Source organism: Poeciliopsis prolifica, unplaced genomic scaffold (assembly GCF_027474105.1).
Source record: "Poeciliopsis prolifica strain line A6 unplaced genomic scaffold, Auburn_PproV2 SCAFFOLD039, whole genome shotgun sequence".
NCBI lineage: Eukaryota > Metazoa > Chordata > Actinopteri > Cyprinodontiformes > Poeciliidae > Poeciliopsis > Poeciliopsis prolifica.
In genome coordinates this window covers 748,716-776,458 of record NW_026562414.1, presented here as the reverse complement: position 1 = coordinate 776,458, position 27,743 = coordinate 748,716, and the positions used below count along the sequence as shown (strand labels likewise).

The 27,743-nt window shown below is 38.9% G+C and overlaps 2 protein-coding genes across 3 annotated transcripts; one reads left to right on the top strand and one right to left on the bottom strand.

Annotated features, from left to right (window-relative positions):
* Window positions 1-8,048: 8,048 nt before the first annotated feature.
* On the top strand, window positions 8,049-22,427 carry LOC129375333 (apolipoprotein B-100-like). 2 transcript variants are annotated; one of them, XM_055054350.1, is made up of 26 exons: window positions 8,049-8,178; window positions 8,452-8,496; window positions 9,239-9,351; window positions 9,457-9,602; window positions 9,749-9,896; window positions 10,275-10,427; window positions 10,525-10,649; window positions 10,800-10,885; window positions 10,983-11,430; window positions 11,513-11,627; window positions 11,711-11,857; window positions 11,950-12,161; window positions 12,253-12,472; window positions 12,565-12,738; window positions 12,824-13,021; window positions 13,126-13,293; window positions 13,743-13,945; window positions 14,085-14,255; window positions 14,346-14,476; window positions 14,564-14,765; window positions 14,857-15,029; window positions 15,123-15,298; window positions 15,398-15,513; window positions 15,729-16,102; window positions 16,214-20,913; window positions 21,037-22,427. In XM_055054350.1, the coding sequence occupies exons 1-26, from the start codon at window positions 8,064-8,066 to the stop codon at window positions 22,153-22,155; spliced, it is 9,978 nt and encodes a 3,325-aa protein (XP_054910325.1). In that variant the 5' UTR covers window positions 8,049-8,063; the 3' UTR covers window positions 22,156-22,427. The 2 variants fall into 2 exon arrangements, with proteins under 2 accessions (XP_054910325.1, XP_054910324.1); XM_055054349.1 differs by having other exon boundaries at window positions 13,740-13,945.
* Window positions 22,428-23,790: 1,363 nt separating this feature from the next.
* Window positions 23,791-27,693, bottom strand: LOC129375335 (rho-related GTP-binding protein RhoB-like). Its single transcript, XM_055054358.1, has one exon. It carries the CDS (start codon window positions 27,573-27,575, stop codon window positions 26,952-26,954), a length of 624 nt encoding a protein of 207 aa, XP_054910333.1. The 5' UTR covers window positions 27,576-27,693; the 3' UTR covers window positions 23,791-26,951.
* Window positions 27,694-27,743: the final 50 nt, after the last annotated feature.

Here is a 27,743-nt window from a genome sequence, read left to right as displayed (position 1 = left end):
TTATGCAAACTGCATGCAGAGATGAACAAATGGATGAAAGGGTTAAAAAAAAACAACAAAGTGCTGCCTGTAAATGGGCAGAATAAGCACAAAAACTTTGGTTTTCATGTCTTCCTGTTAATCTTTACAGTGTTTTTTTTTTTTTTTTTTTTTACCAAAACTGTCTCTGTTTGACTGTTTTCTAGCTTCACACCATCAGCCTGGCTGTCACACTCCACACGCTCAGATACACTCTTGAGTCTAAATACTCAAGACTTTACTTTTTGTAAGACACAGAGAGTGTCTGTGCTTTTGCCAATATTGCCTTTTTATATCTTTTATTTAATTACAAATACATCAAATTATTTTGCATTCTCATCGTGTGAACGAAACTATTAAGAAACAAGATCAGTTAAATCTGTCTTTTATCAGCTGGAGCCTGTTTGACTAAACTTTGAAGGGCTTGAATGTAAAAACTAAAATGGGCTCGATATCAAAATTTTCCCAGATTATTAAGTTTGTTCTAGACTTTATTTTTTAAATTTCTATAATGGACCTTTTTGAAATAAAAATGTACAAAAAATAAATATTTATGGTAGCATTTGCAATGATCTTGGTAATATAAAGAATAATCATGTTGGCTTTATTATGGTAAATTGAAAATATATATTAAAAAGTTTATTGTCCAGAGAAGGCCATTTGTTTTCTGTCATAAATTGAGCACATTGTTACTGCGAAATCTCGTTGCTCCCGATGCAGACTGTTTTCTTTTTTCTTTATATATAATTGATCTGGTGCATTTATTCTCAAGAAAGAAGGTTGTGCACACATTCAGTGCTGCTAAGTTTTGCACTTTTGGAAATATTTGGAAAAAACACAAAAGAACAACCTAAATAGTCCAGATTTAAATGAAATTACAGAGAATGTGCACTGATTGAAGAAACTTAAATTTCAACCAATAAGGGGCACCACTAAAGTTCTCAACGTAGTGGTACCAGATTCCCTGCCCAAGGCCACTTTCTGTACGTCTTCTTCCCGCGCTGCCTTTTTTCCTGCCCAGCTACTGTTGGATAAAACCCACTAGTCCAATAAAAGTCTGTAACAATTTAATTTAGGTAGACTTTTCAACCTATTTCAGTTACCTGAGGTGTTGATGTTTTAAGTTTCTTCTGAATGTGCTTTTTTTTTGCCAAAATGTTTCAGGTCTTCTTGGGTTTTAATCTGAACAGCCATAAGTTTTTTATGGTTATTATTATTTGGAATTAGTTTATCAATCAAATCAAAGTAATTTTATCTGCACCAAAGTGAAAAGATGTTGAGCACTATTTCATTTTAAGGACTCATGTCAATGAACCGATGTGGAGCTAAAACATGTTTTGAAACTGACAAAAAAAAAAATTTAAACTGAAAAGCTATTTTGAAAATGGAAAAAAAAGAAGTTTGAAGTACAAAGCTACTTTAAAGATTCAAGTTTTTTCCCCTCTGCTTAAGAGTTTGAGCCAGCTTTATGGCACCAATCTAGCTCCATACACCATCAGCTACTTATTGATAATTCAAAACTTTAATGAGTAGTTTTATCAATAATTCTTGCCACAACTGGCCCTTTAAGGATTTTCATTATCTTGTTATGGCCCTGGGATGAAAATGAGTTTGATGCTCCTGTTTCACAGCATCATTTAGTAAAATGCATTGAGGTCTTCATGAATTTTTAGCAAGCAAAAATTAGTGAGAGTACTTAGTCCTCAAATGATGTTGAACATCTGCTGTGCCATGAGGCTACATTAAAAACCATATATTTTTCCCAACATTTGTGATGAAAACAAATGTCCTAAATTTAAAGAAAGCTTTATATAAATGTACATTTCTGTCTTTTGCCCCTTTCAGGATGATTTGCTTCTTCTGGGATTTGATTGTCTAGTTTCCTCTCATCAGTCACACCAGATGCCAACAAGCCTCCACAGACACACATCGACATAGACAAACTGAACAAAACGGCAGTCCCGTGTTTATGTCAGTGCAACAGCAACAGCTAATTCACAGCACTTGTCCCTAGATGGCCGTGTAAAAAGTATCTTTAAAAATTGAAGTGGTAATCATTAAAATGGCACAACATAATACTGACAACATCTACAAGCAAACAGTGAAACATAAAACATCAATAATGGATACAGTTCTGTTTTTGACACCCAGAGTTTTTGTTTGTTTTTTAAACATACTAAAACTGGTTACGGTCTTTAAATCCAGAGGAAGGAAGATCCAAACTGCAGATCCTCTCTCTGACAAAGCACTTTGAGCAAAAGTGGTTCTTCAAAAGGGGACCTTACAATTTCCATCTGAAGCCGCTCTAGTAGATCTGCTATTGTCCTGCAGCTGAATGGTGTAGGTGCATATCCATTCAAACACTTCAAAAGCAATTTTACAAGAATATAATTTATAAAATTAGGAAAGTCCAAAATGCCGAATTTGGCCAAAATGTGACAATGACGGAATCTGATTGGTTTTTGATAGAAAACCTTTAAAGCCTGATTATAGATACTTGCTAACGGTTTAAGTATAGTTTGATTAGTCTGAGACCAGACAGTAGCTTTATCAGAAAAATGTGAGAGGATCATTGTGTTAAAAAAAAACATCTCTGTACAGTGAAGTGTTAAACAATTTCTAATAATTTTATCACAGTTTATATTTGATCGAACAGTTTTGCTGATCTTATCAACATGGCTCCTAAAATTTAACTGAGCATCCAGAATTATTCCGAAATATTTTTCTTGTGATACTTGCTCAATAAGGTCCCCATTGGTCTGGATATTCAAGGACAGTAATGAGGTTTTTTTGATTGAAAAGCAAATGCACTTTGTTTTCTTTGTATTGAGAGTTAAACAGGAATCCTTTAGTCATGATGATATTCTCTGCAGGCTGTTCTGAAGTTTTCATTGACTACAGTACTGCTCTTGTCCAAAGTGTAAACAGTGGTGTCATCAGCATACATTTTCAGGTTAACTTCAGGACAAATTTCAGGAAGACTGTTAACATACAGACTAAAAAGGACCGGACCTAGGATAGTTCCTTGTGTAATCCCTGTTACTATTTTACAAAAGACAGATTTACTATTATTAATGACGACGCATTGTTCACAATCTCTCAAATACGATTGAAACCAAGACAGCGATCGTTCTGAGAAATTAAATGATGAAAGCCTTTGAGATCAGTAAATTGTAATTCACCATATCAAAAGCCTTTTTCAAATCAAGGAAAGCTGCGCCAGTGATTTTCCCCCGTCAAGTGATTGTTTAACCTTTTCAAGCAAAAGACTTTTAGCAGTCTCTGTGTAATATAGGACTCTAGTTTCTGGTTCTGCTGGTACTGACATCCCAATATGCCTCTCAGATCATCTTAGTCCATATTCTGCAGATATGGACTAAAATTATGTCTATATTTTCGCTAAATTATAATTTAGCGAAAAAGTTTTCTGACTATCATATATACAGTTAGGGCCAGAAATATTTGGACAGTGACACAGGTTTTGTTATTTTAGCTGTTGACAAAAATATGTTCAGAAATACAATTTATATATAGTATGGGCTGAAAGTGCACACTCCCAGCTGCAATATGAGAGTTTCCACATCCAAATCGGAGAAAGGGTTTAGGAATCATAGCTCTGTAATGCAGAGCCTCCTCTTTTTCAAGGGACCAAAAGTAATTGGACAATGGACTCCAAAGGCTGCAAGTAACTCAGAAGGCCTTTCCCTCGTTAACCTGTAATCAAGTAAGTAGTTAAAAGGTCTGGGGTTGTTTCCAGGTGTGTGGTTTTGCATTTGGAAGCTGTTGCTGTGACCAGACAACATGCGGTCAAAGGAGCTCTCAATTGACGTGAAGCAGAACATCCTGAGGCTGAAAAAAAGGAAAAATCCATCAGAGAGATAGCAGACATGCTTGGAGTAGCAAAATCAACAGTCTGGTACATTCTGAGGAAAAAGGAATTGACTGGTGAGCTTGGGAACTCAAAAAGGCCTGGGCGTCCACCGAAGACAACAGTGGTGGATGATCGCCGCATACTTTCTTTGGTGAAGAAGGACCCGTTCACAACATCAACTGAGGTCCAGAACACTCTCAGGGAAGTAGGTGTATCTGTCTCTAAGTCAACAGTAAAGAGAAGACTCCATGAAAGCAAATACAAAGGGTTCACATGTAGATGCAAACCATTCATCAATTCCAAAAATAGACAGGCCAGAGTTAAATTTGCCCCAAAACACCCCAAGAAGCCAGCCCAGTTCTGGAAAAGTATTCTATGGACAGATGAGACAAAGATCAACCTGTACCAGAATGATGGGAAGAAAAAAGTTTGGAGAAGAAAGGGAACGGCACATGATCCAAGGCACACCACATCCTCTGTAAAACATGGTAGAGGCAACGTGATGGCATGGGCATGCATGGCTTTCAATGGCACTGGGTCACTTGTGTTTATTGATGACATAACAGCAGACAAGAGTAGCCGGATGAATTCTGAAGTGTACCGGGATATACTGTCAGCCCAGATTCAGCCAAATGCTGCAAAGTTGATCGGACGGCGCTTCACAGTACAGATGGATAATGACCCCAAGCATACAGCCAAAGCTACCCAGGAGTTCGTGAGAGCAAAAAGGTGGAATATTCTGCAATGGCCAAGTCAATCACCAGATCTTAACCCAATTGAGCATGCATTTCACTTGCTCAAATCCAGACTTCAGAGGGAAAGACCCACTAACAAGCAAGACCTGAAGGCTGCGGCTGTAAAGGCCTGGGAAAGCATTAAGAAGGAGGAAACCCAGCGTTTGGTGATGTCCATGGGTTCCAGACTTAAGGCAGTGATTGCCTCCAAAGGATTCGCAACAAAATATTGAGAAAAAACTTTTTTGTTTGTGTTATGTTTATATGTCCAATTACTTTTGAGCTCCTAAAATGTGGAGTGTTTGTAAACAAATGTGTACAATTCCTACATTTTCTATCAGATATTTTTGTTCAACCCTTTAAATTAAACGTTACAATCTGCACTTGAATTCTGTTGTAGCGGTTTCATTTCAAATCCAATGCGGTGGCATGCAGAGCCCAACTCACGAAAATTGTGTTACTGTCCAAATATTTCTGGCCCTAACTGTAAACCCTGCCAATTTATGAAAGGTCATGGGGCGAGTAATGCACAGAACAGGATAAGTACTAACCTTTGAGAAAATTTGGCTGAGCTAGCATGTAGATTTAGTCAAATCTATGTAACTAATGCATTCACCTTTCTCTTTTAGGGAATGCAAAACTTTAATGAACCCCTGTTTTCAGTGGAATCCAACACTAATTTGCAGTGGGCTCACAATGTAACCTCGATCAACTCAGTGAACTTTATTGATGTGAGCACATCTCACCCAAATAAATGTGTTTACTCATGCACAACTCTTGCAGACAGTTTTAACGCCACTTTGAGGCTTAGCTGTGCGGGTTGGGTGGGGTTGTGGCTGTTCTTATGAGCAGTGGATGCTCTTATGTGGACACCAAACTTAAAATAATCAACCAAGCTTTAACGTTTCGACGTACCTAACGTGGGCTTCCTTCTATGATGCATAGTGTAATCTGGTTTTACAGTGCTCAGTGCAGAAGTCACTCTTGTGCAACAACAGACACAGACTGTGCTGATTAACTTATCTTGGGTTCAGTTTTGCAGTAAACCTGATCTCACAGCAGCCACAGATTTTTTTTCTTCTGAGGTTAAAGTTCAATTGTGTCCTTTTTAACCAGAAAGCCAAAAGTGCTGTTGTTATTTTAAAGATTTGTTCATTTACACAATTTCTTAGAAAATACTCACATTCCATGTCACGCAACAACCGGATGGTTTTTAATGTGGATCTTATGTAAGAGATCAACCCAAAAATATTTCATAGCTATGAGGTGGAAGGAACCAGAATGAAGAAAAAGAAAGTAATCCCTGCTAAAATAACTTATGTTTCAACAATTGGATAAATGATAACAACAATCTGACTCCTAAAACTTTTATTATTTAAATGGTAGGTGGGAAAGTGACAGAAGCGTGAAGGCATGAAACCTTCAAAATCTCAAAGTTTTTTCCAGCTGTTGTGTTTTGCATCATTCTCTATTAACCTGCTTAGCCCATTACTTTGTAGATGCAAGACAGTTTTAACTGCTTAATAAAGAAGGTTTAAACTTAATAAAAAGGAAAAATCTGAGCATAGAAATATCTTCTAATTGAAGGTTTGTCCTCTTTTCCTCCTTGTTTGGCTGAAAGTAATCTTAAATGAACACAACTTACCTTTACTGTTTAACAATAACAGTCTTGATTTGTTGTTTGGAAGCCTTTTTATTTAACAAGGTTCTGCCAAATTACACCAACCAATTTTCTCAGTGGTTGTTTTCCTGCTTTAGATCCAGCTTTTAAGTCGATTCCACAGTTGTTAGTCCGGTTGAGCTTCAAGCCATTCCAGAAGCTTATTCTTTCCAAAACCAGTGATCCTGGGTGTTTTGGATCGCACAGCTGTGTGCAAATCTCAGCCAGTAAGCTGATGATTTCATAAGGTTCTGTTTGAGCCACATATTGCAAGAGGAACCTCCTGAATCATAATTAATGATAAAAGTTTATTCTTTTAAGCCAAATGGATAAAGGAGAAATATTTAATTAACACCCCAAACATAAGAAACTATTTGAGCTATTTATGTAAATGTCCTTTAAAGAGATTAAATATATGCTTCTTTAATTATAAATGCAATGCATGTTTTCTTTACAAGAGCAAAAAACTTGCATTGAATTCAGTGCATTGCAAAAGTATTCCTACTCTTATGGTTTCCAAGTATGTCACTGGGATTTGCACATTTCCTGTGGTAAATCAGCACAAAGTATCGCATAATTAGAAATGACAATAATAATCAGAGAGTACGGGGAGAAATATATTGATTTAAACATGTTTACAAATAAAAGCTGAAAATATAGCATGTATATACAAAACCACTTTTGTCCAGCTGCAAGTTTTTTGGGCATGTCTTTCAGCTTTAATCAGTTTGAAACTCAATTTTGTGCATTTTTTGCTTTGCCAAAACAAAAATCTGAAGCTCAGGTCAAATTTAATGGACAGTGTGTCTAAACTGCCCTGCCCTTAGAAGTGAAAGATTTAAAATCAGATTCACGTAGATATGTTTTAAACCTACATAACAGTCTCATGTCTTTAGCAGCCTCTAACTGGTGTTTCTTCTAGGATTGGCCTGGATTAAACCCATACTGACTCCCCCATCAAGTCTTGTATTTCAGCTGCTCTTTCACTGCGAGTATAAAACTTAGTCAGAATGAACCTAAAAACGGGCTCTACTGCATGCTAGAAACCCTCCCCATGCGACAGACTATGACTCAGGTTTCGATTCTGCGTCAGTGTGCTTCAGACTGTTTGGCAGCTACAGGTGAAAGGTTAACATCCCATTCTGTAAGAAAACCTTCTTTGTTGTTTTCGGAAATATCGACTAGCAATGCAATCACTTTGTATTTGACCTATAAATCTTCAAGAAATAAATGGAAAGTGTGGTTAGTTTCAAGGTTTGCTGAAGAAATTTTTTGAACATCAAAAACATCAAAAGTTCAAGACTCCGCTACCCGAAGACAACCTCTGCGACTTTAAAATGAAAAACAAAATTATAAAATTAATATCTGATAATTGTATTTGTCTGCTGCACTTTGAGGACAACAAGCAATAAAAGTTAGGGATTGATAATAAATTAGCCATGATATGAGACTGATCTGATTACATGATGTTCTGATTCCTTTCATTTAGTTTTGGGGAAAATAGAAATGATTTACGTTCACATGTCTAAGACAATAATATCTCCAGCATTCTCAATGAACAAACCCTAAATAATCTAGAATCACACTTAAAAATAAAAAAGGAGGGATTTCACACAGTAGTACTGAAAACCCCCACCCAATGCTGACAGACAAGTCTGTTTTACCTTTGGCCTGCCACAAGGACGGCTCAGACTTTGGAACCAGGGCAGCATATCTACAAGTCCCAAGCAGTCATATACTGTAAGACTGGGGACTATAAAAGCCCCCAGACAAACACGTAATGATTAGTCTTCAGAGAAAGAGGGAGACTCTCCACATCCTGCCGGAGCTAAAACCCATCATGTGGGGTAACAAGCTCTGCCTCTTGCTGCTTCTGGGCACCTCTACCCTAGCCCGTAAGTACCCTGCTTTCATGTTGCATTCAATAATAATTGAAATGTATCATTCATCGGAAGAAAATATTGAAATCAAAATTATTGGCTAAATTTTGTTCATGTGTTTTTGAAAATTTAATGACCACAGTGTTTGCTGCTCACTTGTTGAGTCAACTTAAAAATTAAATAGGCATCTATTTTTCCAACACACACATAACTAAGTAAATAATTTTAGTGTTAAAAATTTGATTATTGACCTCGCTTGCCAAGCTGAACTCCTGTCTTTGTTTTCAGAGCAAGATTTACAAGGTTTGGAAGAACAATCTCCTGTTTGCTTTTGTGAGTTCTTACTTTTTTTTTGTTTAATCAGTTTTGTGATGAGACGTAACCAACTTATCGAACAGACAAAGTCTTGATGGATGCATCAGCGTGTATATTATATTATATTATATTATATTATATTATATTATATTATATTATATTACATCATAAAAAGAAATGTTTTGTTATTATTAAACTTAAAGATCAGATTATTATTAGGTGTAAAAATAAATACATTTTTGCTTTACCCAGATCATTAAAATTTTTAATCAAACTGATTATAATGTACTAAATAACATGCATTATAATTTAGATAACTAGCTAGTTTTTGGTGAATGCATGCAAATAGAAATCTAAAATTGTTTTATTACTCCACATAAGCTTGATTACAAAAATGTTTTGCCATCTGAAACTTTCGCAAAAATCCTAATTTAATACAATTTTTAGGTTTAATTCTTTTTAGTGTAATTTATGAAGTTTTCCTCTTTATAGAAAATTACTTAGAGCAAAAAAGTAGATTTGTACTTCACAAGATCATAGTATGTATATCAGATCATGGTGCAGTACACTAAGATACAGATAAGAAGGGAGTATAAAAATATGTAATTTCATATACATTTTTCAAAAACTTGTGATGTTATAAGTTTGTTTTAATTTAATCAAATCCTAGTTTTAGAGTAGAACAAAAAATGTTTATGAATGATTTTGTGTATGAAACAACACTATAATCTTCTAACTGGGTCATTCGAACTGCTTTCAGTGGCCAAAAGATACAAGAACTTCGGACGGTTTGTGTACGACTATGAAGCTGAGACCCTTAACAGTGTAAATGGAGCATCAGACGACAAGAGTGGACCCAAAGTCTCCTGTACTGTAAGTCTTAAACCTGCTGTTATAATTGGGGGGGTCCAAAACTCATGTTACTTTTAACGTATAACAGTTAAAATGAAACAACAAAATGTTTCATTTGCTGCACAGGTTGAGATCGATGTGCCCCAGACGTGTCGCTTCATCGTCAGAACAACAGATTGTTCTCTGAGCGAAATCACTGATGTGGACAATGAGGGGAACCCCGTGTATCGTCCCGCTGCTGGTTCAGAGGATTTTAAAGCTGCAATGGCAAAGTAAGTAAAGTTGTTATCTGTCCAGAAAAGATTTATTTTATTGTCTGTGTTCTTGGGTTCAACATCTTGGCAAAGTCACCAAGAGATTAAAAACAGCTGATGACCCAAATGCCAGATTGGAACTTAAAACCTGTACCTGTTGCCAGGAACATCTTGAAGGTTGCGGTGGAAGGGCACGCTGATGTTAAGCTGTTCCCTGAAGAGGGTGAGCCTGTCAACATCCTGAACATCAAGAGGGGAATCATCTCCACTCTCATGGTGCCTGAAATTAACGAAGAGGAGACGAAAGAAATGGTACAAAGACTTCTTTTTTTTCTTCTTATTTATCATTTCACTTTTTATAATTTCCAATTATTTCAAGCCAAGTGGATTTGGTGAAGCTTGTGACGTGGAGTCACGCAAAGATAAACAAGTTGCACAAGTTGCACAATGGGTTGATAAGATGCCCCAAGTAGGGGTGATAAATCCTGCCCTGTAATATCGTGTCCTCACAGTGACTATCTCCAAATGCAGGTCAAAGTCTAAGATAAGTTATCGCCTTTTCTGGCAACACCTGCTTCCATAATCGTTCAGGTTCATTGATTATCTTATTATGGGACATAGGGAATAGTTGCTATCAAACTCTGGCAACTTTGTTTTTGAATCCTCATGAAGCTTCTTGTCATTTTTCAGCCCACCGTACATGGAGTGTGCTCCTCCGACTTCACCATCAACCTTGGATCGGACATCGCAACCGAAGTGACCATCAGCAGGGATCTGTCCAAATGTGATGGCTTTGTAGCCCGCAAACAGAACACCAGCCCTCTGGCCCTCATCTCTGGCATGGTGAGAGCTCCTGCTGCCACTAGCTAATGTCTATATCACCTACATAAACTGTGCTTAAAGAACTAGTTTTGATCTATTTAATGTCTTTTGCTTTCAGAACTACCCTCTGTCCAAACTGATCAGGAGCACTCAGACCTGTAACTACAAATTTGACAACCAGAAGAAGCACATGACCAGTGGATCCTGCACAGAAAAGCACATCTTCCTGCCCTTCTCTTACAAGTAGGTTTTCCTGTTGCCATTCTCCTTTTACTGTAATAGATGACAGATTTGAAAATACATATCTTAGAAAATTCTTCAAAAATACTTTCTACATGCAATTAAATACTTAATTTTTTTCATATTTTTCATTTTTACCATTGCTGGAAAAAGGAAAGAATATGGGATTTCAGCAGTAGTGAAGCAGATTGTGACGTTGAGAGAAACCTCCAAGATCAATGACAGAATCTTTGACCACAGTAAGGATTTTGTTGTTCAGAGCATTAATTTAAAAAATTACCAACCATATTCACGTTTTTGTAGTATTTTAATCAATTCGGTTATAAACCTACGCAGATGAAGCTTTCAAACTGCTGCCCATGGATGTTACTGATGACAAGTCCCCGGTGCAGACCAAGGACGCTGTTATTGCCACAATACAGAAGCTGAACACTCTGTCTGAAACCAACGAGGGTGAGGAGCGTGCCAGTCTCTTCCACAAGCTGGTGTCTGAACTGCGTGGCCTGAATGCCGATGTCCTGGCCTCCAGTGTGAATGAGATGATGTCAGTCTCCAGTATTCTTACCTGGCAAGCTCTGGTTCAGTGTGGCACCCCAGAATGCACCAGCGGCATGCTGAAAATACTCAGAAACTTTGACCATGCTGCATATGACGTCGATGCTTTTGTCTATGCCCTGGGGATGCTTTCAAACCCCTCCCGCCTGATGGTGCAAGACATGCTGGCAATGGCTCAGTACAAACAGAGCAAACCCATCATGTATGCTCTGAGCAATGCAGTCAAAAGGTATGTGGGAGAAGTTGAACACTCAGTTGTAATTTATGCTTTGAATTAGTATCTAATCAGTTATTTCTTTATGTTTCTGTAGACTGTACAAAGCAGAGGGAGTCACCCCAGAGATCACAGCTGTTTATGAGTACATGGCGTCCCTCCTGGGCACAGACTGCGCAGGCGAGAAAGAGCTGACCTTCCTAACCCTCAGGGTAGGTAACCATCTGTGGACATACCTGTCAAAATAAAAATGTTAAATATAAAAACTAACATTTACTTATGCTTTTCCATCAAGGTTGTTGGTAACATGGGAGATGCAATGGAGGCAGCCAATCCTGAAATTAAGAACATCCTGCTGAAGTGCATGAGACAGCCTGCAACCACTTTGTCTGTGCAATTGGCAGCCATCCAGGCCTTCAGGCGCATGTCTGTGACAGATGAGGTGACACCAACATTTCTCAGCATTTCCAATTTTGTAGAGACTAAAAAATACAGCGACTTTGAAAATTAACCACCTGCTGTGGTTTTGTCCAGGTCCGCTCCAACATCCAAAGGGTCAGCCAGTACCCCAAGGGTGCCGTGCAGAAACGCCTGGCAGCTTACCTCATCCTGATGAGGGATCCTCAGGACAGTGACTTTGACATGGTGAAGAAGCTGCTAACCCAGGAGCAGAACACGCAAATCAAGGCTTTTGTGTCCTCCCACATCCACAACATCATTAGCTCAACTGAATCAGATACAAAAAAGTGAGGTTTTCTTATTCTGTACTTTAATTTACTGAGGTATTGACGTGCTTTGCTAAGTAAGTTAACCATAATGTAAATACCCTTTTCTTAGACTTGGTGACAGAATCCTCCAAGCTTTGGGAGACACTGACATTTCCACGCACCATGATTACACCACAAAGTCTCGCAACTACAAACTGGGCATTGCACATGAGAACACGGAGGCCAGCATTCAGGGCGATGTCATTTTTGATCCCAACAACCAGTTGCCAAGGGAAGTCCTGTTGGAAACTACGCTGAAAGCTTTTGGATACAGCTTGGATATTTGGGAGGTAAGTATAGCTCCCTGAAACTGTGTTTCCCATTTTTGAACAATCAATGCCCATTCACCCTGACATATAAGCTAAATTTGCCTTTCACGTAGTTTGGCATGGAGGGAAAAGGCTTTGAGCCGACCATCGAGGCTTTGTTTGGCGAGAACGGTTTCTTCCCCGACACCATTTCTAAAGCTCTGTACTGGGCTGAGGATAAGATGCCACCAGAGATTCAAGAAGTTCTGGAAAAATGGGTTGCCCCCTTTAAATCAGAAAAACAAAACGTATGTACTTATTAGTATTCAGCATTTGCTGCTAGCTCAGTTTGCCTGAAGCAGAGTGTATAACAGAGTTGCTTTTCTTCCTAAGGTTCCTGAAAACCTTGTGCAAGAAATTGTTCGCAATTTCAACAAGCTGCTGAGCAATCTGCAGAGTCAAGAGTCTCCTGAGGCTATGGCCTACCTGAACATCATGGGAACTGAACTGGGTTACATCAAGGGCAATGATTTGAAATTCATTATTGAAAATGCAATCCTCAATGCAAGAACTTTCATGCACCATTCCAAGGTATTGTTTTGTACAACAATTTTCAATATTTTCTAACATAGCATTAGGTTTATTCCAAAATAAAACAATCCTGGAACTCTAAAACTGTTTGTTGTTCCTTTCAGTTGAACCTTAATAGGTTGTCAAACTTTGACACAGAGATGTTTGCACACTACATCTTCATGGACAACAAATTCACCTTGCCAACAGCATCGGGTTTGCCCATGACATTTGCTCTGTCAGGCACATTTGTTCCTGGTGCCAAAGGAGGTCTTCACATCGCCCCAAACATGGTAATGCTTTTAATCCCTGTCCTCCAAAATATACTTTTTTCATTGTCATTTCATCTCTTCTTTTTTTCATGTAGTACCTGCATACTTCAAATATAGCGTATTTGTTGTTGTTAAATATTTTAATGAGTTGTTGATATAAATGTGTTCATATCTAAAAACAATTATAATTTATTAGAGTATATTAGGACTAGACTCTAGGAAAGTAACTTTAAGTCATTGATTTGTTATGACATATTTCAAACTAGCACATGGTTGCAATGAAATGGCTTGAAGTAGATGACAGTGTTTCATTTCCAACACTGAAAAGATACAAAATACCAAAAGTTGAAATACAGAATGAGGAACCCTCTCAAAAACATCTTAAACACACTCTGAATGTTCACTGTGGTTATGATTTCAAACAAGCCCAGGCTAGAAAATTTTATGATATCTGTTTTCATTCACAGCAGGAGCTGGTCTTCAGTCCCTCTGTTGGAGTTGAGTTCATGACACAGATGGGAATCCACTTCCCTGAATATGTTGCCTCTGGTGTTGAACTGCACACCAACATGTTCCACGAGAGTTCCCTGAAAGCCAAGATCACCATGAAGCAGAAAGAGCTGAAGCTCTCCATACCAGCTCCAAAGGACACCACAAAGCTTTTCAGAATCAGGTGATTTTTAAATTTAACGAAATTTATGTTATTTTAAACTATACAAGTTAGAATTACGTGTACTGTGTCACCGAGTGATATATTCCAGCTCATAGTTTTAGGTGATTAAACCTTTCCTGTTGATTTTCTTATTTTGTAGCAATAAAGTTGTGATTGTGGATGCTAAAAAGGCCACAAGGATTCCATACAGACAGGGCGGATCAAAGTGCAGAACTCTCTTCTCTGGAATCAAATATTGCACCAACATGCTTTACTCCAACGCCCGTGACAAGAACACTGCCCCCTACTTCCCCCTGAATGGAGAGACAGCGTAAGACGCAATTTGGACAACCCTTGTTTATCATTTGCATTTGCATACCACAATACCTAAAATTTGTTTTTATGATTGTTTCTGTTTTAGGTTTGCCCTTGATATTGAGCCTACTGAAGATATCTCTGAATACACAGCCAGCATTGCCTATGAACTTCTCCGTGAAGGAACAGATGGCAGACAGAGTGTGGATTCCTTGAAGATGACCCTGAGAGCTGAGGGTATGATCATTTTGTGGAAGACTTTACACGAGATTCTGCATATTTGCACCAATCAAAAATAAAGTAATTTTTTTTTTATAACTTCAGGTGCTAAGCCCACAGAGGCTACAGCTACCATGAAGTACAACCGGAACAGGAATGTCTTCACTACTCAAATTCAGATACCTGACATGGATGTTGAGGGCGGGATTAAGATTGGCTTGGCAGATAGCAGTGCAGAAGGCAAATCCCTCACCATCGAGTTCTCCAACAAAAATGTGCCACAGCTATCCCTGATTGGTCGTGCCAAGTGAGCAAACCCAACCTCCAAACATTCACAACATTGGTTTTTATTTTGATGTGCACATGTGACAATTTTTTGTATTTATTACTCTTTGCAGACTTCAGGCCATGGATGATGGGTTGCTCCAGGCTCAACTTCTTGTGCCAGCTCTGAAAATTGATGCCACCCTTGGTGCTACTGTAACCAAAGCAGATGGGCTCACCTTGCAGATCAAGAGTGATGTCAAGCTCCCAGAAATTTCTTCCATGCAGGCAGTCACCTTCAAATATGGTAAGAAAAAAAAAAAGTACCGATCATATTAAAAGAAAGGTAATTTCAGAGTGGAATGCCAAATTTAAATACAAAACTGTTTTTCTATTTTAGGTGAGAAGGAAACTGAGGCCTATCTGACATCCAATGTGAATGCTGACACAAAGATCCCAGTGCAGTATGCTGAAGCCCTCCAATCATGGCTCAGTTTGCTTGCTGAAGACCTGTTGGAAAAGAAGGTTGTGAAGACTGACATGAAACTCCGTCATATTGTTAACAAAGGAATTGAGGTGAAAAGAATAAAATCCTACTGTAGTTTGCTTGCTTCAAGTTTCTATGTAATGTCTACATATTGGCTTGAATGTTTGGTTTGTATGTGTTTTGAATAGGCCACCAACATCTGGATTGACAAAATGTCTGAGGATTGTATTTACATGAAGACTCTGATGAACAACATTGGCAATCTGGAAATGCCATCAATGCCTGAAGTCTTATTCATGAATTTGTAAGTAACTTTACATGAGCATGTTCACAAATACAGTGTTATAAAAAAAGTATTTTGTTTCTTTTGCATTTTTCTGGTTTTGCTCTTTTGTCACACCTATCAGTCTTAGAGAAGTGCAACAGATACCTGCATCTGCATTGTCTTGAATAAATAAATGTAGCCTGCCTATGTATACTTGTGCTTTAACATGCATCCTGTTTTTAATGTTTCACCAGTGAAAGCAAACTCAGATACCAGTTCAACCAGAACCGTTTCATGATGACCATCCCTCTGCCTCTCGGTGGAAAATCTTCTGAGGAATTAGGCCTTCCACTTGTCGTCAGAATCCCAGGCGTTTTTGTGCCTCAGCTGCAACTGGAGGTTGACCCACGGGAGATGCAGATTCCAAGTTTCACCATCCCATCTGAACATGATCTCACTCTGCCTCTGATGGGACTGTTTGAAGCGTCTGCCAAGGTCAACAGCAACTATTATGACTGGGAGGGACTGATTACAGCTGGCAATAACACTTCTAAATCTCCTGAATACGTGGCTAGGATCAGTGTCATGGCTGAAAGTCCAATCAAACTGCTCTCCTTCTCAACTGAGGGTAATTAAAATGTTTTCTTCTTAAATAAATAAAACATTGGCTAATTTTATAGAACCAGCATTAAAGGTGACTCTTAACTAACTACTACTTTACCAATTTGCTTCATTTTAGGTGCCACCAAAATCACAGACACAGAAAGGGAAACTATTGAAGTCACACTTGACGGATCCCTGTCACACATGCTCATAAACACAGGTTTCAGTGTGCTGGAAAGCATTTCTGTCACAGACAATGTACTGACAACAGGTCACTATAGCATCTCTGCTAAAGTTGCTCCAGTGGATCTTGACACATCTTTGACTATTACCACCCAGTTTACCCTTGACTCAGACACTTTCCTTGGAGATCTTAACACAGATGGCAGTATCTCCATTGGGTCAAACATCGCCACCACATCTTATCTCCACACCTTTTCTATTGAGCCAGCCAAGAAAAAAGCAAAAATGGACAGTGCGCTGAAGGTAACATCTAGCCCAATGAAGCTCTCTCACAAGATTAAATCAACTTATGAAGATGAAGAATTTCTGTTTGAATCAACCACCAGCATGGATTTTGACCTGGCTGAGCACACCACAAAAATCAATGTTAACTACAAGGATGCCAAGCTTACCATCCAGTCTGACTCTGTTACCAGGGCTCTTGAGAGAATGATTCGTAACCAGATAGCGTTCTCCATGTCTGACGGACAAGCTTCCCTTAGAATTGAGAACCAAGCTGAAGACACCCAGAACCGTGTGTACTCCTTGCTTACCGGAACAATGAACCCATCTGGATTGGAGATCAATGCTGATGCCTCCATGAAGATCTTCTCTAGCCTCGCTTCTCACAAAGCAACCTTGTCATTGAACACAAATGGCTTGACCACCAGCTGCACAACAACCGCCCAGCACAGTCCATTCACATTTGAGAATATTTTCCATGGTGGAATAGGGGCACCAGGTGCCACGCTGTCTCTTAAAACAAAGGGTACCATTCAAGACAACACGGCTGAGCTCAATGTTGAGGGAAAGCTTTCAAGCACAGAAGTATATCTTAATAGCATACATGAAGGAAGCCTGTTTGACATCAGCGGGCGGAACAGAGTGAACCTCAGGCTGAACGAAGATGGGCTGGTGTTCTCTAATAACATGGTTGGATCTTTTAGGGAGATTAGGACCGATAACACCCATTCATTGTCTCTTACGTTAAGATCTTTAACCCTACAAACCAAAACAGACAACTTCCTTGACAAGAGCAACTCCTACATGCATGACATCACAGTCAACATGGAACACTTTACAGCCTCAGCCATAGTGAAAAATGAACTAAAAGTGATAGGAGTCAACTTTGAGAATGATGCCACATTCAAGGCACAACCCTACAACATGGAGCTGGCTGGGACACTGAAGGGAAGCTTCTCAGAAGAAGAACTCAAGCACATCTATGAAATCAAGTTTGTTGACTTAGTCCTGTCTGCAAAGTGCAATACCAATGGAAAACTCCTGGGATCACACATGACACACACCACTGACATGGAAGTTAATGGTCTGACTATCAAGTTCAGTAATGTGGCCAACTTCAACTCACCATCTCTTCATGTGGACAGCACAGTTAAAACCACTGCAGCACCCTTCACATTCAATGTTGATGCCATTTTCAACTCAAATGGTGAGGTGTACCTCTTTGGAAAACATAGTGGTGAACTGTACAGCAAATTCCTCCTGAAAGCAGAACCAACAGAGTTTGCACAATCACTTGAGTACAGAGCCTCAACCAGCCATGAAGTGACAGACAGACCTACCGTGAAGACCAACGTGAACAACAAACTCAACAGCTTACTAAACCTGGAACAACAAATGGTCACATTGGAGTTGACGTCCACTGTAAACGAACACACCTTCAAACAGATGTTGAGTGCCTCTAACAATCCAGAGAGAATTGGTGTTGATATGAAGGGAGAAGTCTCAACTCCCCTCTTCAGCGACGCCAGCCAAGATTACGCCATCTCTGGATTTCTGAAGTATGACAAGAACACTGACAGCCACTTCATTCAGATCCCATTTATTGAGCACCTTCCCACAGTTATTGAAAACATGAAAAGCACAATGATTAAGCTGATGGACCTCAGCATTGAGATGCTCACAGAGGTCAACACCAAGTATGAGATCAGTGCTAAGTTTCAGGCCAAAATTGAAGAACTAAAGGAAGCAGTTGACAGTTTTGACTTTAACCTCTTTGTCCAAGACCTGAAAGAGTTTATAACATCAGTGGGAAATTTAATCATCAGACTAACAGACCAGCTCCCTACTGACAAAGTTATTAATCTGCTGACATCTATCAAGGACACTATTCGAGCTGAACTGAAGAAATATGACATTCCATCAAGGGTTAATGCAATTTATAACAAAATAGAAGAGTTCCTCTCCAACTATGAGATTGAAAAAATAATTGGGGCCATCATGGATGAGGTTGTAAAAATTATGAAGCAGTTTCAGATCAGAGAGAAGCTTCAACAAATATTTGATGTTCTCAGATCAGTTGACGTCCAGCCTCTTTTCAACAAATTTATGGTGCCTGCAAAAGAACTTTTGAATGAGCTTTATTCCTTTGACTTCAAACTGTTTATTGATGATTTGAGTGACTTTTTCACAAGAACGATCAAAAAAATTAAGTCCTTTGATTATGATTCTCTTGTGGTGGAACTGAAAGACAAAGTGGCAGAGATGACCAAGATTCCTTGCTTTGGGAAACTGTATGGTGAGTTCAAAGTTACTTCCCCTCATTACAGCCTCATGACCACAGCTGAGCTGGAGAACACCACAACTGAACCAGCCACACCAGAGTTTAAAGTAGGCCTGAACTCATGGGCTACTTCTACTCTTAAAGTGCTAGACTTCACTGCTGTTGCTTCTGCACACTTTGCTGCTCCCGAAATGAGCCGTCTGACCATCTCGGAATCCATTAATGTTCAGCAGTCATCTTTCACTCTTGACCACAAGAGCACAATGAATTTTTATGGCTTATCAGCTCAAGCCTCTGGTGAAACCACCGCAAAAGCAACAACAGAGCTCTATGTGGCACAGCTTGTCAACAGTGGATTCTTTGATTCGAAAAATGGATTTTCTGCCAAAATGGACACTGCCTACAAACACGATTTCAAGTTTCCACCCCTCAACATCCTCAGTGAAATGATGATTGATCAAAAGACTGTCTTTGGACTTGAAGATGGCAGCATTCAGCTTACCTTTAATAACTTGGTCAATGAAAACTACAGAATTTTGGATTTCTCAGATGAAGCAAGCCACAAGAGCGACATCAAGATAAATATGGATCTCCAGAACATCAAAGTCACTCTCACTGGTGACACCAGTAGCAGTCTTTTAAATGTTAAGGAAAGTTTTGATGCTGATATCAGTATTTTCTGCCATTTCCTGATTGATGCCAAATTGGAGACTGATACACCTTTCATTAAGGGCAGTGTGGCAGAGCTTAAGCTTCATGCTAAGACTGAAGACATGAAAATTGATTTCACTGCCTCTCACAATGCAGAACTAGTTGGCAACATTGAAGGAACCCTTTCAAACTCTATACTCACTTTGATCTCAGCCACAGAGTTTACATTTGATACTCAGAACAAAGGAAAGGCCAAGATTGTCCTTCCATTCAAGCTCTCTGGAAAAGTTGACCTCCAGAATGATATTACTTTTACTTTGAGCTCAGAAATTCACAGAGCAAGCTGGACCAGTCTGGGCAAGTTTAATCAGTACAAATATTCACATTTGTTCTCCATGGACAATGGTGACAGTGAAATTACTATCCAATCAGAAATCAATGCCGAGGCAGATCTTGAAATGCTGAAGGAACCCATCACTATTCCTGAAGTAACTCTGCCATTTCTTGACATGAGGACACAAAGAGTGGAGAGCTTTTCTCTGTGGGAAGACACTGGCCTGAGCAACATCCTAACCACAACTCAGCAGACACTGGACATCAACTCCAAACTCAAATATGTTAAGAACCCTGAGATGTTCACAATTAACATTAATCTGGATCCAGTCATCCGGGCCATTAATTCCAACATGAGGACCCTGCACAAGAAAATGCTCATAGGCAAGGATAAGGCTGCCACCATTCTGGCTTCGTCTTATGACAAAGCAATGTCAGAGTATGAAAAATACAGCATTGAGCTGCCAAAAACCATTTTAATCCCTGCCTACAAAGTTCCACTGATGAATGTTGAGATGTCCTCCTTCACAATTCCCGTGCCTGATGTCACACTTGTTACAATGCCCTCGCTGCACATCCCATCTGCACTGAGCAAGCTGACTGTTCCAAAAATCATTCTACCCAAGATTCAGAGCATCAAGATCCCAGTGATGGGTGATCTCTCTTATGAGTTCTCAATGGTAACAGAAATGATCACACTTAAAACTGATGCCAGCATCCTCAACCAGGATGGCCTCAAGGCCAAATTCGATGCCTCCTCAATCTCTGGGTTTGAAATTCTGACTGGAAAGATCGAAGCCAACACCAATGTTAACACAGAGGGAGAATTTAAGGTGGCCTCCCTGCTTTCTGTACAGCACTCAGTGCTAGAAGGAAACCATGAGAGCACCATCATCTTGAGTTATGAAAATGTCGAAACATCTATAAGCAATGCAGCAAAGATCAATTTGCCTTCACTCACTATGGAAATCAAACAGGAAATTAAGGGAAATCCAGTAGATGGCATTGTTGTCTCCGTGTCCACACCTTCTGCAGGACTCATTGGTGTACAGATGCAGACCAAGCTGCCAGCACAAGTAAAAGCTCAACTCTACGGTCGCTACCCGGTAAGAGAACACATATACATTTGCTCATTAATAAAAGCTTATTTTCTGTTAATCTAAGATATATGTTTAAATTGTTTTTCTTTTCTAATTTTATATTTTTATTCATGCTTGTCCTCTCAACAGACTGAACCAACAACAGACATCAACATCTTGGGTCTCAAAATGTCTGTAAAGGACTCTGAGAAGCTGAATCTTCAGACGACCTGGAATATGGAGATACCATATGAGATGATGCTGGGATTGAAGAAACAGGTGCCAGCAGCCATGGAAATGGTCTCTGATGCCACTGTGAAGATGAACAGCAAAATCAACAGGCTTGTTAGGAGTCTCAAGGGGTCGTTTGAAAAGTTAAGAAGGCAGGGTAAAGCAATGTTCAAGAAGGCTGTTGAAAAACTGTCTGATGTTACTTCTTCTGACTTTATGACAACTGTCACAGATAAGACCATTCTGATTCTAAAAGAGTCCCAGAAGAAGATTGAGGTTGTTGTTGATGCTGTGATTAAATTCTTGAGACACACCAAGTTCCAGATCCCTGGCTATGACCGAAGGCTCTCTGGACTTGAGGTCTACCAGGAATTCAGCACTTTTGTTGCTGATGTATCTGAAGAGGCTTTTGAGAAGTTCCCTGAGTACTTTGCCACTATCTTTGCATCAGTCTTTGATCACATCCAAGCCGTAGAATTCACCATCCCTGGCTCTAACACCATTGTCACTGGTCAAGAACTTTTTGATGACTTAATGACTGCTTTGAGGAAAATTCAGAAACAGCTGATTGTTAGCACAAGGAAACTTGGAGACATCCAACTGGATGACATCATTAGAAAATTCTCAGAATTCATGCAATTTATCGTTGAACAAAGTGAAAAGTTTTTCCAAACCCTAAAAGCTCCAAATGTTGAGAACATCTCCAGCTTTGTGATGGATGCATACCATGATGCCAAGAACTCCGCTTTCCTGGTCAGTGTTGCCAAACGAGTTGATGAGATACACATAATCATTAAGGAATATCTCAAAACTGTGATTGATAAAATCCACAGCATCTTGGCTGATATGTCAACTTCACAGCTCAGATCAGACATCCAGTCCTGGATTGACTTATCCGTTAAACGCATCAATGCTTTCCACAACACTGTCATTAGGACCCTCAAAGAAAAAAGCAAGAATGTTGAATCATATGTGAGAGTAAGTGACAGACAGATAGAGGTTGACATTCCTTTACCATTTGTTGCCAAATTCAACTAACTCACCAATACAACAAAACCAATAAGCAAGTATTTCAATTAACTACCTTTCTATCGCAACCAACCAACTCCATAGTTAATTTATTGTCATAAAAAAGCTAAAGTCTACAGTCATATGGATGTCTGTTTTTAGTATGAGTCTTTGTGCAGTTGTTCTGCATAATTTTTTGTTTTTCATGGTGGGACTAACAATTTTTCTGATCCAACTGTGCATCCTTTGTGTCTTGTACTATTTAAACCCTATGTGGCCACCAATAAACTGTTTGTACTGCATATATCTCTGTGTTTCTTAGATCGTGCACAGCAAATAATCTTTTTAATTCAGTTCATGTCTATAGTGCTAAGTCATGTCCATCCAGTTTGTTTCAATATAAACTAATCATGCAGACAGATTCAAATCAACATACATTTCAATCAAATTTTAGAAAAGGAATCCAGTTGATCATAAAAAGCCAATGGAAAAAAAATAAAATAAAAAATTGCCTGCAGAAAGTTGTCATACTGAGCAACCATCTGCAGGAAAACAAAATCAGAGCTCAGAGGGCTTTTTCTAGGAAACAAATATAAAACTTTTTTCAGGAAAGAAATCTAAACACAGAAGCACTGGGTCACTGTGGTAGATTCCACAAAAAAAAAAAAAATCTGTCACAATCATTCACCTTAAAAAGTCACGTTATGAATTATGTGGAAACTTCTGGAAAGAAAACATGTAATAGGCTTTTAAAGACTAAAGAGGGAGGCAGAGATCCAGCAGGATAATGACTGTAATCATACAGTCAGAGTTACAAAGGACAGCTTGAGATTAAAGTATATTCAAGTGTTACAAACCCCAGACCTACCCAAATGAGTATCTAAGAATTGAAAGACCTTTTGTCTGTGAACATCACCCAAAATGTGGGCAAACCTTTGTCTCTAGAAGTGCAAAACAGGGGAAGAAAAACCCAGGACATGTACAGCTGTCAGTACAGGTAAAAGTGTGGGTTCAGAAAACCATGTATCATTTTTTTGACACTTCATAATTGTGTGCTACTCTGTATATTGGTCTATGACATAACCTTATATTGAAATCACAAGTGGGTAGTTGCAACATGATAAAATGTGCAATGTAGGAAAACTTTTGCAAGACTTTTGTTGAAAAATTTTAACTTTTTGCAACTGAAAAATTAAAATTTTCTTTTATTTTGAATATCAGAAATCAGTCTACAGCAGACTCCAGCCATTTGTCCTCTATGCTCCCCTTATGCTCAGTTCTATATTTAGTCAAGACTAAAATAGTAACTGTGGCATTCATAGTTCTTGTGAAACAAAGTGGACGAAAGACATACACAGTGTCTGCTTGGAGGCTGCTAATAGAAAACAAGCAAAATAATGAATTATTTGCACTATATTTGTAATGCAAATAAAATTATTATTTTATGTATTTCACATTAGTTGTAATAGAATAAAAATCTCAGGTCTGGCTTGTTATGTAGATTGTGTAAGGGATGTAATCGCAAACGATAAATAACTTTTTAAAATCAAAATATATCAAGATTTAAATTCAAGAAATTCAAGAAAGATAGTTCTTTGTACGTTCCAGTATAGAAAGCAATGTTGATGTGTAAGTAACATGATTCAAAGAAATCAAATAAAAAAGTTCATGAAAAATCACTTTATTTAGATTCCCACTCTTTCCTTCTTAACAAGCACCATTTTCTCCTCACAATATTTCCAGCGTATCATTCTAGTACAACAAATACCCATAAATAGAAACATCTCACACAGTCACTGTTGTCCTTCTCCACATTTTAGCAAAAATAAAGATTAGAAAAACCTGCAGAATTCGATCTGTGTAACGTTGCTGTAAATCAGAGGCACATCAGGGGGGCCATTGTGGGAAAATCAAGCAGTTCAGCACAATGCATTCCTGTTGTGTAGGTCAGCAGAAAGCCCAGCAACAGAAGACAGCCGGGAATGTGACTTTCACACTGTCGTGTCTCTGGGTAGATTCAGAAAACACTCACTTGCTTAAATCCTGGAACATGCTGATGATTTCTCATCAGCAGAAATAAGATGCGTTTCACAAACCTAAATATGTCGTAAAAAACACGAAGAGAAATTTCCTGAATCACCAGAACAGTAACAGTGTCAGTAATCAATGTAAAAAGCTTTTATTTGAACAAGAACTCCCATGACCACACAAGAGGACGTTACACAACATGTGGAGCAAGAGATGAGCTGAACTTATTTCACAACCACCAAAGATTAACCCAGATACATTAAATTCTATCCCATGAGCTTTCTAACCAAGTAAATTTGAATTACATTCATAGTCGCATATTTAGATTTGTATTTAGTGACTTAAAATACTCCTGATGCAGCTTAAGTGTTACAGCAGGTCTGTAGATTCACATTTAATTTTGACACCTTTGTACAGGCTAATGTTACCAGAGAAAATATCATCAGTCTTGAAAAACACAAACTGATACACTGAAGTGCTTTGTTAATGTAAAATACTATTTATCTAAACCCTCCTTGCCCCACAAAAAAACAAAACTGGATTTCTGTGACTATCAAAAAAAAAGTGCCCTTACAAGATACCAAATCATCATAGTAGTTCCTAAGTAGGAAAGTATCAGAATAATCACTCTGAAAAGCTTGGCTTCAGCTACTGTACATATAACTTAGTTTAATTGTACTGTAAAGTAACAGGATTATGTACCGAATAATCAATGACCAAAATCTGATGGTATTACTGTAAACTTGACAGCCCTTTACAGAACAGTTTGGAAAGAGTCAGGTATTTTGCCCTTTTTTCAGGAACATGATGGAATTGTTTTTTCCAACGATGCTGCATAAGAACTATTAGACAAACATGCCAGGGGCATCGATCGTACCTGCTTTGGCAACTAACAATTTAAAGTAGAGCTTCGTGGCAATAGGTACATCTGAAATCAAATTATTATTAAAGGAACACAGAAACACATTTTTCTCACTTTCCACATTGTTTCCCATCATCACCTTCAACCGCTAAAGCTGCAGTGTCTGAATTATTAAGATTTTGTGGAGTGCAAGAATAAAAACTCAATTCAAGCTACCCAATAAAAAAATACTCATCAAAAAGCACAACATAAATATTTAACACTTGAAATAATACTGCCTGCCAATTAGTTTATCTAAACACCATCGCATACACTAACTAGTAAGGCGATCACAATTATAGTACAATATACTGTCAAGCTCTAAAAAGTTTTGACACTATTATGATTTACTTAAACAAAAGTTGGTTCCTCAACCTAAATAAATTAATTCTCACATGAAGTCACTTTCTGGTATTTTGATCTGACCAGGGATCATAATCTGTCATATTTCATTAGTCAGTCAGAACAAATGCATATCAGAACCAGAATTAATGGAAACATTCTGTGACATAAGGCCCTTAGAAATATAACATTTGTCTAAATTAAATTGAAGTAGAATGGGATTGAACAGCAATAAATACAAAGATATGGAGAGGTGAAAAGACATTAAACCCTCTGAAGTAGCTCCTTCATGTACTGTATGTGCTTTAAAAGACCTTTGGCCAAGTAAGCTGTAAGGCAACACTTGCTGAACTAAGCATGGATCAGTTACTGATGTCAGGGTATTAAAAATTTTTTACAAAAAACTAACAAGAGAAAATTCACACACACCTAAACCCACCAAAATTTGTCAGTACTTTCCTATAATTCAGTCCTCTTGAATTGACTTCAGACAAAGTGCACTGGCTGTAAAAACCAAGAGTAAAGCAAAGCCGTCCCTACCTTACATGTTTTTCTACAAACTCCTGCTAAAGCAGGTTACTATACTTTTTCTCACACTTGCAGAAGAGACAAACTAGTTGTGAGCTGGCTAGCAAGTACATTTTAGATTTTAGTTTGATAGTGTTAAAACATTTTTGTTTAGTACCACAAAACCTGGCTGTGCAATCTAATACACCCAAGAGTAATACAAACTGGTCAATTTGACCACCAAGAACTACAATTTTATGAAAAGTAAAATAAATTTCTATTAACTCTTTAGAAAGTTTAGGTGTGACCCCAAAGCTGCTTAAGATATGTGAAATAATTTAAATTCCGGGACAAAATGCAGTGCAATTCTGCATAAATCACGTAAAACAGTCTACCTATTCTCAGCAGCAAGACATGCTAATCCTTCTTTAACAAAAGCAACAGAAACGTCTTCAAGACATTTAGCTGCTGCTTGTGTGCCTCACCCACCCTGTCCTACAGTCACCCTGCCTACATCAAAAACACTGATTTTAAATGGAAAAAAATAAACCCAAACCAACATAAAAACTAGAATCACTATACAGAATACCATATGAATTTCTCTGAATTATAAGGATTATGGTGATGTGCAATTTTACAAACTCGATGCAGATATGTTGCAACACCAAACATAAATTAGAGTGCAGATTTTTGGTGAAACAGTTAATGTAATAAAAAAAATTAAAAAATAGATCAGTAACGGTCTTTGCTTGCAAGCCAGCTTCAGGTAAGGCCACACTCAGTGAGCAGAGGATAAACTTCTCCAAATATAATGAAACAATATGTTGCTTTGTTGTTTTTCGAATCGACTAGGATCATGTGACCCAGAATGAAGACGCTCAAACCAGTGTGTAACACACCAACACCCACATGCAAGCGTGCTGTGAACAATGCGTTTGCAGTCATTGGTTTTGGTTCAGCTGAAGGCACGTCCAAACACAGACCCCCAGCGGAAGGGAACGTCTTGTATGCTGCAAAGGTCCTCCAGACCTTGTAATCCACAGTTGACTCACAGCATCACACAGCATTTGAAGCAATCCCCCGCTGTGGAGCGTTTCTGGAGGGTAGCCCGTGTTGCGGTCTCGAACACCTCCCAGATGCCCTCTTTGGTCCTGGCGGAGCACTCCAAGTAGTCGTACGCGCCGATGCGCATGGCCATCGCACGGCCGTCCTCCGCCTTCACGGGCTCTAGTTTCATCCGGGAGAGGTCGTTCTTCGTGTTCTCGTCGTTGCGCAGATCTTTCTTGTTGGCCACCAAAATGATTGGCACGTTCGGACAAAAGTGCTTGACCTCAGGGACCCACTTTTCGGAGATGTTCCCCAACGAGTCCGGGCTGTCCACGGAGTAGCACATGAGGATGACATCAGTGTCCGGGTAGGAGAGAGGGCGCAGTCGGTCGTAGTCCTCCTGTCCGGCCGTGTCCCACAGAGCCAGCTGGACCTGCTGGTTGTCAACCTCAATGTCGGCCACGTAGGTTTCAAACACAGTCGGGACGTAGACCTCGGGAAACTCGTCCTTGCTGAAAACGATCAGGAGACACGTTTTACCACAAGCGCCGTCCCCGACAACCACAAGTTTCTTTCGCTGGACAGCCATTTGGGTCGCTTCTTGGGTTTTCTTTAAACGCGGCATCCAAAATAACGTCTGGACAGTCTTTCTTCTTCGACTCTGCTTTTAAACTCGTTCAGGAGACTTTTTATGCCAGAAAATGTCCTCTGCAAACTCCACAGCGCTTACAGAAACAACGGCCTTGCCTTTATAAAGCGGGGCTGGTTTCCTAAATATAACAATCCAATCGGA